Source organism: Manis javanica, chromosome 2 (assembly GCF_040802235.1).
Source record: "Manis javanica isolate MJ-LG chromosome 2, MJ_LKY, whole genome shotgun sequence".
Taxonomy (NCBI): Eukaryota; Metazoa; Chordata; class Mammalia; order Pholidota; family Manidae; genus Manis; species Manis javanica.
In genome coordinates this window covers 112,485,045-112,498,139 of record NC_133157.1, presented here as the reverse complement: position 1 = coordinate 112,498,139, position 13,095 = coordinate 112,485,045, and the positions used below count along the sequence as shown (strand labels likewise).

The following is a 13,095-nucleotide window of genomic DNA, read 5'->3' as shown; positions in this document are numbered from 1 at the left end:
TCATTGTCTTATAAAACATGGGTCATAGAAAAAAAAATCTTGATTGATAGGGAGATTCTGGTGTGCTTCCTGTTAAACTGAACAAAGTAGTTTCAGAACTTTGAGAGTCATTGTATTATGACAGAGCCTTTTGCCGCATTTCATGTTTATAAAATTACCACAGTAAGATGAGATATTCTACTTGCTTTATTTTATTATGACATATATTTCTTGGTATTTCATTTCACATTTAAGTTACCCCCAGATGTTTGGATATGATTTCTGAAAGATTTTTTTCTCTGATTTTCATTCTGACATTCTGATGAAACTCACCTAAATTCCACAAGTAAAAACCAAACAGCCTCATTAAAGTTCTTACCATGTAGAATATACATAAACATCTACCAGTTTTGAATGTTAAGTCAGTGAATTAGGATTTTGCTCACTGCTTAAATGTGCTTAGTGACTAGCTTTTGAACTGTTTGTTTTTATAGCATATAATTTCCCTGGAGCCTCCACATCTATTTGGCAATTTCTGCATGTCGGTACCCTATCTTGACACTAGTTTTCCTTGCTTCAATTTTTCCTTGCTGTTATGATCAGAAACAATTGTACCACCCTACAAGACTTGTTCATTTTGTTTTTAAAAGGAGATTCCATAAAATTCTCTACATGAGGTCCCTAGTTTTTGAACCTAATGAAAAATGGGTATGAAATATGAATATATAAAAATGAGCTATGAACTTACAGGTTATAAGAGAGTTTTCACTCTTTAAAGACTAAACATGTCATAACTGTAGTTGTGGTTCAAATATGTAAGTATTTGCAAATTCTTAAGTGTTACCCAGAGACTATGTGTCCATCTCAAACACTACCATAGAGTCAATATGGAATTCAAATTAAAGTTACTTTCTCATTAAAGTTCTTACCTCATTAAGTTCTTGGAGAATTCACTTATCCAAGTTTAATTGAAGAGATACTTAGTCGACACAGAAATTTATTTTATGATTGGGACAAAGAACTTTTTGGGATTGCATAGTTAAAATGGACACTTCAACATGGATTTTAACTGATATTTTAGAGTCATTTCCAATGCCTGTCCATTAACCTTTTGTGAGAAGCCAGCATACTTCAGCTATCACCCAGTTAGCTGGAACAGTGCCCCCTGGAGGGTTGTGTTTGGCAGGCAGATAGCGCTGAGCATAGACGTTAGTAACAGTGGAGGTTCCTTGTGTGTTCTCTGAAACAGAGCCCCTGGGAGGGTGAGCTGTGCCTCTGACTCAGGAAAGCAATTATATTAGATGTTCTAAGTCCCATAAATTTCCTCTGGTATTATTTCCTTTGTTGAGCTTTTCATCTGAAAATGAAGAAAAAATAACAGCCAACTGTTATGAGTGACATGGTGACCTAGCTCATTTTACTCTTGGAGTTTTTCAAAGTGTTTCATTGTTTTTCCCATTAATGCTGCAAGATAGTCCCACATGGAACTCTTACTCTAGACCATTTTGAAAAAACTATGAGGGCATAAGAACGTAATCCATGAGGCCTTTAACACTTTATTACTCAAAGTGGGATCTTCAGCAGGATTGGCATCACCTGGGGGCTGATTAGAACTGCAGCCTATCAGGCCCCATCCCAGACCTAGTGAACTGGAATCTACATTTTAGTAACTTTCCCAGGTGGTCCATGGGCACATTGCAGTTTGAGAAGCATGTCGTCAAGAGGCAAGCTGTGACTAGAACAGCCTTCTTGAGGACTCCTGCTGAGTGCAGTTTACTGGGCTCTTTGTTCTAATCTCTGTGCTGATGATTTTCATGCTTTATATCATACAAACTACACCAAATCTATCGAAGAAATAAAACTATCTGCATTTTGCACATGAAGCTGAAAATGTAGAGGGCTTAAATCACTATCTTGGGGGCTAAGCATCTAGTGTACAGCAGAGCAGGGACCTGAACTAGGCTCAGTTTGCCACCAAAAATCTACCTTCTTGATCAGAGTAATCAGTTTATTCAATTCGGAAATGTTTTCACTGCTCTCATTCAGAGTGTTAAAAGAAAATTTTAATAAAAAGGTAAAATCATGTCTCTCCTATAGATAGGAAATTGAACATTTTAAATGGTTTTATTGAACTCATCAGTGAGGAGACTAGTGAGGTGTTACAACTAGTTCAGTGGAACGGACACATTTATAGATCAGGACTATTGAGATGAATGTTCAAGTAGAGAAAAAACTTATTTTCCCACTGTGGGGGAGAATTGTCTCTCCACTGGACATAGTTTGTTGGCATGGCTATAGACAAGAATTATTTTGCATTGTTATCAGCTAGCTGTAATGTATAGAACTGCAAAATAGCTCTCCTGAAGTCAAAATGATTCATGACACTTGTTAACAAGGTAAGGTAGACTTTATTCAGTTCTATCGTGGTAGGTGTAGGGACCACTGGAATGGGGCATTGCAGTCTGAGAGAGAGATGGGCTCAATTCTGAATATAGTAAGGAAGTGTGGATATTTATAGCGAAGGAGTGGAACTGGGGGAGGGGTCAGTGGATGGAGAATTACTAAGAGAAAGCATCAAGGGTAAGAGGGATTCTGGTTAACATGGCCTGATAGGATTCTTGCTAGGGTGATCAGACATCACCTGTTGGATGGTGAAGGATAAGGAATTTGGTCAGATATTGAGGGTGATCATAGGTGAAAGATGAGGAAGTCTGGCTAAACTGACTTAGCAGGCTTCTGACTAAAGTTGGGCTCTTAAAGACATGCCCAAGGATGGGGCCTAGTTGAAAAAGAGCTCAGAGGAGCCTGACTGGAATTTGGTCAAGGAGAGAATCTGTCAGCTCCCAGAGATTGAGAATCAGGTAACCTGGAGAAGGGTGGAAGCAGGTGGTGCTAAAGACAGTAGTTCTCCATTGAAGGACAAATTTTACTCTCTAAGGGGAGGTAGAATGACCTAGTGGTTAAAAACAGAGAACTCTAGCCTCTGGGTTCAAAACTCGACTCCACTAGCAGAGTGACTTAAGGATGTTCTGTAATCTCCCACTGCTTTATTTTCTTCTATCCAATCAACACAGTGCCCATCTTGTGTAATCGCTGTGAGAGGTCAATGAGACGACACATATGTTTAAAACAATACCTGGCATCTAATGACCATCTAATAGATGGTCTTCTGATCTTCCTGCTTAACCAGGAGGGCATATCAGAGTTTTTGCATCACGGAATGTGAATATTACTATTAAAAATGTGCTCAGTTTGTGCAAGTTCTCGTTCAAGGCACATTAAAGAAAGGTAAAAAAAATCTGGACTGACCCAAGTAAGAAAATATTGTTGGAGGTGTTAAAAAAGACAGATCTGAAACCAATATAATATTGTACATCAACTATATTTCAATAAAACAGAAAAAAATTAAAAATAAATAATTCCCAGAAATTCAATTGAAAAAAAGACCTAGAAGCACAGTGGACAAATCCCATGTGGACTCTCCACCTTTGGGCTTATCTCAAGCCCCCAAGGATCTCACACGTAGGGACCAATGACAGAAGATGTGGCTGCTCCAGCGCTGGTCTCTTATTTTCGTCCACTTGATCTCAGTCTGCTTCTGTTTCATTTTATCTCTACTTTGACCTTTCTCTTGCCTGTCTGGGTTTGAAGTTTTAAAAGAACCCCATATCGGACTTGTGCCTTTGGTAACCCTCCCTTCAGCCTCCTCAGGTAAGTCAGCACTTCCTGTCTGCCCAGAAGGACTCACTCCTTAGGCTCACAACCACGCCTGGCCCACCTGTTCCTTCGGGGTGAGCTGGGTGAAGTAGAGGGGCCTGAAATTCAGAAGTGACAGCTGATTAGGTTCATTACTGTGAATCTATCCTTTAACATCATAGTGATGGGCCACACGCTTCAGGGAAAATTTTGTGCTTGGGAGGATACGTTTGTGTTGTTCAGGTCACACACCTCTGAGTTATCTGATTCTGATCCCTTGGGAGCAGTTTTACAACTTCATAAGTTGTAGTTAACTCAGAGCAACACTAAAGAATTTTTGTCTATAAGTGTGCAAATCACATCGTATCTTGCAGAAGTCCAGTTGGCTTCCCCACCCCCTCCGTCACTCCTCCCCATTTGTCCCCGTTTGTACATTAATCTCAGTATTCTTCATCTATAACTGTGTCTGGGCTGTGGATTCTGCTTTGATCTCATTGCCTCATTATGAATAAAATAAAATCTTTAATACATGTACATTTTATATCTGTATGAAATTTATGATTCTACATTTTTGAAAACTATCTTTCAACAATGGTAGGTGGGCCAGAATACATTATGGTAACTGATTTACTAAAAAGCTAGCTAATAATCTTTGTCAAGGGTAACCAAGGACAGGTGAATGTGAAGGTAAAACCAAGTTAGCAGGGATAATTTGCAGAAATTTCTGCAGTTTCAGTTGGGTGCAGTGTCCATGTGTAAAAGACTGAAGTTTTATGTGGTCATTTTCAAAGCAGTTTCTGTATTTTGAATTAAATGATATCCCTCAAGACATATTAATGATTTCTTGAAATTAACCTGATTATGGGATGTAGGCAGCATTCATTCTGCAAACTCAGCACGGTAACTGTGTGTGTGTCTGTCCTGTCCATCAGACTCTTTGCTCCAAAGCAGGAGGGATACTGTCTGGCTCACTGTCCTGTCTCCAGTAGCCATTCTCAGTGGCATATGGTACAGGCTCCACTGATACCTGGAGAATGACTGAACAGAGAGGCAGGCCAGAGTCTGGCCCCCATCTCTGTAAGCACCAAGACTTGATTTTGTCAGTTCCTCTGTATGCCTGGTATTTCAAAGGCAGACTTGTGTTAACCAGACTCATGGGAAGGTGATCTATAAACCAGAATATTAAATTATCAAAAAGAATAATCAAACTATGCAGTGGGCTGGGTGCTTGCTTTCTCCCTCAGGGAAACTACATGGCAGGGATGGGGGGCACATTATCATTAGAAGTTAGCTTCATGGGCTTGATGCCAGAGGACAGAGGGTGACTGTCACCTCTGTCCTAGAGGCAAGCCAGCCTGTTACATCTCTCTACAGGGAGGTTTCTGCTGGTGATCAGGATATGCTCCTGGTTCATCCATCAGCTCCTCTTCAGAGGAAAGGGAAAGGAGCATGAGAAGTATATGGAAGAATTCTTATTCTCTGGGCTTTCCATTTTTAGGTTGTGTTTCCCATCTGTAAAAGCATTCTTTTTTCAGAGAGAATAAAATTGATTAAGTTTTAAGCTTTTTGTTTAGGTTCACAATCCAGTTTTGTTCTTTTTATGACCACTGTAAATAGAATGTGGATGTTCTTGAAACTCCTTAGTCATCTGCAGGCAGATTATTCTTTGGGATGTTTTACTTGTCTAGGGGACTGATGGCATGGCTGCACTGATGATAAGTCATGTTCAGAAAGTGACATAAGACTTATGTTTTGGCGGTCTTTGTGGATGTCCACTAAGTGATGATGACATTGTTTTGTAGGGATCAACTCACTTGTTTTTCTGAAGAGATATTCTTTGCATTATCAGAGTCTTAATTTTTATTATTTTGCAGGGACCATTACACTCTAAAGTTTCTTGCTGTTCTGTGAAATCTTGCCAGGTGGTTTTATAAAGTGATCACTTTCAACTTGAGACTGACATACAAAGATAGAATTTCTAAAAAGCAGATCAGCTACATAGATAATGACAGCAGAAATGTTTGTTTTTGTGTATGGTTCTCCCCCAATCTTATTAAAGATTTTCCCCCCATGATATACTGAAGTGATGAAAATGTGCCCGAAGGGTTGGTTGCCAGTACCAAACAAATAAATTCTATAATCAAATAATAAAAGCAGTCAGAATCCATACTGTAAGACTTGCAAGGAATGGAGAAAGAGAAATTTATACCACTTAATTTTAATGGCTAGCAAATTATCAGTGAGAGAGGAGACTGGAATCGTAGTCAGAGGCCAGCTCCTGGATGGCTCTGAATGTCCAGCCAAGGCATTTGGAGCACATCCTGGGGCTGATGGAGGTCATGGAAGGTCTTTGAGCAGGGAAGTGATATGATCAAATGTGCACACAAGACAATGTGCCTTGGGTGAGGTGGGAGCAGAAGGAAAAAGAGGTTGGTTGAGATGTTTAGAGAAAAAAGGCAGGCTGAGAAGGTGAGAGACCTGGAGTGAGTCCTGGGGGATGCTGTCACAGAAGACCAACCAGGTACTTTAAAGGATCAGAGAGAAAAAGAACCATGGGAAACCCCAGCACTTATCCGAGAAAGAACCTGCAGTAATAGCACCTTAGAATCAGAGGTAGAAGAACACGGAGCGAGGCATCCACGGTCCAGGTACTACTGGCGGGTAAAGTCAGGGGACCAAAATACCCCCTGAATTTTGATGCTTTCCAAGAATGGTGTAGCAGATTTGTAGGAAAAGAAAAGGGACAGAAGTGGGTTGCAATTTGAGGAGAGGCTAGGCAATGGGTAAAGGAAAATACCAGAATTAGTTGTTTTGTTTTTGACTTTGAGATGGTAGAGAAATGAGTGTGAGGAGGAAAAGACAAAGGAAGGGAGAGAGTGAAGATTCAGTGCAGAGAAAAAGGAAGGGATGGGAATGGGTCTTCGAAGAGACAGGGAGAGATGGGATGACAGGCAGATTGTCGTTTTGTAAGAGGAGAGACATTTCTTTCTCTTAGATGTAAAATAATGACAGCTAATGACCACACCTGGCAATGGCATTATTCTCTGAAATAGGAAACATGAGTAAATGAGAAGTCAGGAGGGCAAGCAATGGTGACTATGTTCCCTTGGAGCAGCCACCAAGGGAAGGAAGATGGAGACATGGTGACACGTAATGGAATTGTCGAGGTGTACAGAAGGCTTAGCAAGTTGGACACCATGAATGTATTAAGGCACTAGCCCACCTACCTTTGTGTTTTTCTTTTCCAGAGGTCAGGGATCAGGCACGGGAATAGTATGCCAGGGGCTGTCTTGCACTATTATTGCAGATTTTCAAGGTAGAAGTGACAGAATGTTAAGGGAGCAAGAAATTAAGAGTGCTGTCAAGGTTCTGCATGTGCTGCTAAAGAGCAGAGAGGCAATCTCTCCATAGTGACAGGTGAGCAGGGATGGTGATCTTATCATGGAGCAGTGAAACAGCACTGGCAGGACACTTGGAGCCATTTCAGCTCTCTGATCCGGGACACTTCAAGGGCTGATTTTCCCACCACATCCTAGTACAGCTCCAGGAGGGTGGCTATTGTCTCTCCCATGACTTGTCTTGGGAACACTTTCAACTATATCATTAGCAGATCATATATGGACTGGTCCTTTTCTCCTTTGGAGTTTCCCAAAAGGGCTTTCACCAGAAAATTAAGAGAATTGAAGTTAAAAAATCACAGAGTTGACAGAAACAGAATTCTTATGTTGAGCCCATAGGTGTCTGGACCTACAGTTTTTGGTTATTAGAGCTTATCTGGAAGCCCTCCTGAGTCCTGTGCTTTTTCTCTCCCAAGACCCAGCTTCTGATACCATCAAGCTGAGTTAGTTTTGAAAGTGGAGGTGGGGAGAGTCCCTTTCCACCGATACCCTGGGCTTCTGCCTGAATGTGAGCTCCTGGCAGGGGCTATGATGTGCTGTACCTCTGTAGCTTCCTTTGCCATGTCAGGTTCCCTTTGGCATGCAATCCTTTCTGAGGCCACTCCAGCCTGACCCCAGAGAACCCTTCCTGGGGTTACAGGCTCACACTCGTCTTGTGACAGGGTCTTGATTGCCAGGTTGCCTCTGCCTCCAGGTCCCTGGAATTCCTTTTTGCACCTTGATCCGTTAATCTCTGTCCTCTTTGACTTGTCTGAGCGACGTCCCAGATCAGAAATCAGGGAGTATTTCTCTAACGCCATCATCTGTGGTGGTTGCTAGTCTCTCAAAAAGGATCTGTCCATGTGGTTTGTCCTCTCCAATTCAAAACTGAGGTTTCTTCTTTCCTCTCTCAAGAGCAAGTAGTTCTCTCATGGTCCTCAAGAGCTCAGGTCCAGAGAACATCTGATTCTCACGTATTTGCACAACAGAGATGAGTGACCATCTAGCCTTCTCACTGCCTCCCACTTCTCCTGGGACTCCTTGCATCTCTTATGGAGTCAAGTCTTCCAGCATCTAAAACATGGCAGTTATACTGTTAATTTGCTCTTCTGTCCCTTTGAATAACAAACATTGTTGAGAATGGCATAAGCTAGGAAACTTGTTTAAGGAGCTGTAAAAGGGGCTGAGCAGATGAAGTTTATGGATTCTGCATGTGAGTATTTTAACATTTTCCTAGGAAGGTTTTAATGACATTAGATGAAAAAGAAGAGAACTATGAAGACTCTTCAAATGCAAAGCAACAGGAGAGAAACAGAAAGCCAAGAGAACCCCGGGGGCATCCCTTCCTGTTTCTTGCCCTGTGAAGTGACTCCCCATGGAGGAGAGGTCTCCAACCCCTGGGGTAATGACAGGGACCACTTTGAGGAAACAATGTGATGATGCATTTAGGAAAATAAGAATACAACATTTATTTAGTGACTTCTGTGTGCCAGGCGTGTTTGTATGCATTTCATGTCATCTCTTATCTTAGTCTGTCTAGGCTGCTTTAACAGACAGAATACAACAGACTGAGTGGTTTGTAAACAATGGAAATATGTATTTCTTCACAGTTCTCAAGATCTTAGCACCTGCAGATCTGGTGTCTGACAAAGGCCCCCTTCCTCATAGTGGCCCTCCTCTCGGTGTGTCTTCACATGGCAGAAGGGGACTTGGAAGCTGTCTTGAGCCAATTTGATAAGGGCACTGACCTACTCATGAGGGCTCCTCCTCATGCCTTCATCCCCTCCCAAAGGCCCCATGTCCTCATACCATCACCTTGGGGGTTAGGATTTCAACATACAAATTTTGGGGGATAGGCATGGGAGACACAAGTATTCAGTCTATAGCATCCCCATAACTACTTTATTAAGTAAAGATTTTAAAAAGAAGGCCCTTAGATTCAAAGATTTAGGTCAGAGGGTGGAGCCCAGACTCAAAGCTGGCCCTGTGGACACCTAAGACCCCGTTTTTTCCCATGACTTCATTTTCTCCTCTCCACTTTCCCTCACATACTCTCATTGCTTTCCATGGGTCTTCAGGGTTTTAGTTGGCCAAGACTGTTTTGACTTTTTAATAATGAAGATACTCTCTGATTTAAGGAAAGTCATGTGACACTAAGTCCTATTGGTGCCTGCTTGTCACAGTCTCACAACTCAGTGTTGTGGAGCCATCGTTGAGACAGGGACCATGGGTTTAGGCAGAGTAGTTGAGGGCCTCCGGAGAAAAAGCAGAGCAAGATAATTACCATCAGAACAATTTAGCAATGTGCAAAGAAGTCCCTATTGAAATTCTGTGTTAAGCATTACGCAAAATCAGAGTCACACTAATTCTCTAGGGTAAAGATACCAGACTAGGAATATAGACATCTTCAGTGAGATCAGTTAAAGCTCAAAAGGCCAGCAGCAACTTGGCCTGGAATGTTTGAGTGTTCTGCAGATAAAGAGAAGTGTCTCAGCATAACCTGTGACTTCACTGTATCAATTTAGATCATGACACTAAAATTTACCTTAGCCTGCTAAAAGGCCCAGCTTATTTTAACCATACCTATGTGCTGTATTTCCTTCTCTGATCCTAACCAAGTAATCTGCAACCTAGTAAAAAGACTAATTTAGTAAACAAGCCCAACTATAAACAGCCCAGGAAGTTAAGAAGTAAGATTCTTAACACACTTCAGCAAACAGGCAACAACCCAGCCTACCTTGGGGCCAGGGTAGGCAGTCTTGATGTGCTCCAGGAGGGAAACTACTATCTTGACAAAGAACCAGAGCAGGAAACTTATTCTATTACTCATCAAAAATGAATATTATGGGACCACTCAACAAGTCTGCACCCCTAGCCCTTTACCCCCATTCCTGAAAATCCTCAACCGTGCATACAACCCCTAGACAATGAGCCAACCATGGACTCTCCTGTCCCCTCCTGGCATGAGCCAGGAGCTCTGTCCTCTCACTTTATCTCTAAATAAAAGCCTGTACCTTGCTCTCCTACCTTGAGTGTTTGTGAAGCTCATTCTTCGGCTTCGTGAACAAGAACCCCGACATCATCATGATTCACGGCACTGCTGGCTGACTGATACACTTCATTAACAGTGCTGCCTGAATAAAATATGTAACAAACTGGAAAAAAACAAATCCTTGGAAAGTATGATAATACTTTCAGAAAGCACAGAAGGTTAGCCTTGTAGTCAGAAGGAGGGAAAGGGGGGAAGGAGTTGGGAGGGGTAAAAAAATCACATCAGGATAAAGAGGGATTGTGGGAGCTCATCGTGTACTTTGTGTACAGTGTTTTCAGAACATTTCTGAGAAAGGTTTGGGAATTAATTATGAATCTGTCGTATTTATATCTTTACCCTCATACCTCCTGCTTCTTTATCTCCCATATTCAGTTTATCATGAGGACCTGTCAGTCTTACCAGACTGTTCTCAAACTGTCAGCTTCTGACTCCCACTTTGTAATCAGGTTGGGCAGATGACTAGCTCTGATCAGGTGAAAGCATTCAGATACAGGTTATTGCCTTCCAGCACTTTCTTCTGCCACAGCAGTTACGGCAGCAGGGTGAAGCAGGGATCCACAAGTCTGAGGCAGTCTGGATCCCCAAACCATGGGAGCTCAGTGGCCTTAGAAAGCAGATGTGAAGTGGGCATTTACCAAGCATGTCATTTCAGACCTTTATTATATATGGCATCTGCAAGGTGGGTGTTGTTTGATGTCATATCACAGTCTGCTCTATCCTGACTAGCAAAAGCAAGTGGTCCTTATCTCTCCTGGAACCCTGCAGAAGCCCCCTAATGTCCCCACTTTTTTGGTAGCCTTGTTTTCCTTCATTTCATTTCTCGGCATAGTGAATCTCTTAAAACACAGATCAGGTCACATCATTCCCCTGTTTACCCTTGTTATTAGGATAAATTCTACACGTGGCTTACCAGGCCTGCATGCTCTTTCCCCTACTTAGTGCTACAAGCAACCTTTAGCCTTTCAGCCTTGAAGCCCACCTTCCTTTTTCTGGTTCCTCAAATATTTTGGCTGCTGCTCAGTCTGGGCCTTTGCACACATTTTCCTCTCTGCCTAGAACCTTTACCCCACTTCCCAAAGGTCATCCAGGTCACTTAGGTTATTCTTGGGATCACCACCTAAATGACACTGTCTTAGAAAGCCCCCTCACTAAGCAGGGGTCTCCCTGCTACACTCTGCCATGACACCCATTACTGTCTTAATGATCCTAATCATAGCTCATAATTCTCTCTAATTTGTGTGGTTTTTCATTTGATAACTGTCTTTCTCCCGAGCCAGACTGCAAGCTCCCTAGGGAAAGGGACTGTGTCTGTCTTACCTCTGTATCCTCAGCATCCTGTGCCTGGCCTCTGGCCCAGATTAGGCTCCCAGCAGATATTTTCAGGATGATTAAATGAATGTGTTAGCAGTGAGCTGGAGTTACATGCATATGTTTGAAGTCTAAGAGAAGTGATTTGAGCATTTGCTTTGTCGGACTTTGTACCAAGTGGTTTACATTGTTTTCTCCGTCATGTGTATGCTGACAGTAACACTATAAGGCAAGGACTAGAGGTGCAGAAACTATCGTCCAGAGTGGTTTCTCCATCATGTGTATGCTGACAGTAACACTATAAGGCAAGGACTAGAGGTGCAGAAACTATCGTCCAGAGTGGTTAAACGCATGCATATGTCCACCCGGCTTGTTAGGCTGCCTGACTCCATAAGCCAGTCCCTAACTTGCTTTTGACTTTTTTAATTTCGACAAGAAAATTTCAGTTTACCGAATTCATAAAACAATAGCGACCAGCCCTTATATTACAGCTATTATAATAAATCAAAGACCAGATTTACCTCATGTTCTTTTTAGAGAATATTAGTGACCTCCTAGGTTGCATGCTTCTTACCAGAGACAGCATCCATTAAAAACAGCCTGTATGCATATATAGTGATCAGAATTGTTCAGTAACTTCATTTTAAATACTAACCCCAAAATATGAAACCCTGAAAATGAAGTCTTCCATAAAGAGTTCTTTTCTGTTGGACTTTACAGTGTAAACTTTTTTTTTTTAATTTAGACCTATCAGAATTGAAAATATTAATTTCCTTTTCCATGGAGAAATCCAATAATAGAATGAAAATCAGACTTCATTTGGGCACACTTTATCAATTAAATCTGATTTTTGCTAACAGTGTCTTAGAAGCTCTCATTTTAAGTCAATCTTTTTTAAAATCTCTTTCATGAAACAGCCCATATCTGAATGAGAACACGCTCCAGCTGACAGAAAGATGCAAAGATCTGCAAGATGGATTTGAGGCTTTATCTAACAAAACAAAATGGTAAGTTCCACTCTTGACATTTAATTTAATTTTAAAATAAGGTGTTTTATATTCAAAATGTTTCACAGCATATTTGAAATCATTTGGAAGGAAAGATGTTGTTCACACTCGGGCATTACCTTGGGCTCTAAGAAGTTCCTGTGGGTAAGGATGATGGACGAGGGGCCAGCTGGGTAGACCAAATGTGTCTTCTGTGTAAGCAACCCCACAGATGTCCCTGAGAGACCTCACCTACCATGCTGGGCCAGGGTGGGCCCTGGCAGCTGGGGCTCAATTTATCTGTCCCTCAATTCATATTCACTAAAAACTCCAGATACTGTTACTAGCTAAACTTCTATAGACCCTCAGTCTTTTTGAGAAGCCCATGACCATTTTGGACCCTGTCCTAGGAAAACGCACACTTGTATTGAATTGCTTGCAGTCCCAGAAGGTTAATGGATTTACCTCCAGTACAGCTGTGGATCACCCTCAACTTAGCCCCACCCATTTCCACACCTGTATTTTAGAGGGCTCCTTGCACCATCTTCTTCAAACTGGGAAAAGGAGATCTAAAAGCTCCAAGTGTCATGCGTACAAAAGTCAGTCACTGATGGCCTGAGAGTCTGGGGGTGGGCAGTGCCCTCCTGGTACCTGGGAGGAGCAGAGTGTGACCATGCTGGGTGAAGGATGTGCACGA

General features: G+C 41.9%; 1 protein-coding gene across 1 annotated transcript in view; it reads left to right on the top strand.

Moving 5' to 3' along the window:
• The window catches only part of ST8SIA6 (ST8 alpha-N-acetyl-neuraminide alpha-2,8-sialyltransferase 6), a 115,838-nt gene that overhangs the window by 41,012 nt on the left and 61,731 nt on the right, over window positions 1–13,095 (top strand). Inside the window, exon 3 of the mRNA XM_037001706.2 lies at window positions 12,330–12,419. Within this exon, the coding sequence (XP_036857601.2) occupies window positions 12,330–12,419 (90 nt within the window). The remainder of the gene's footprint in view (window positions 1–12,329; window positions 12,420–13,095) is intronic.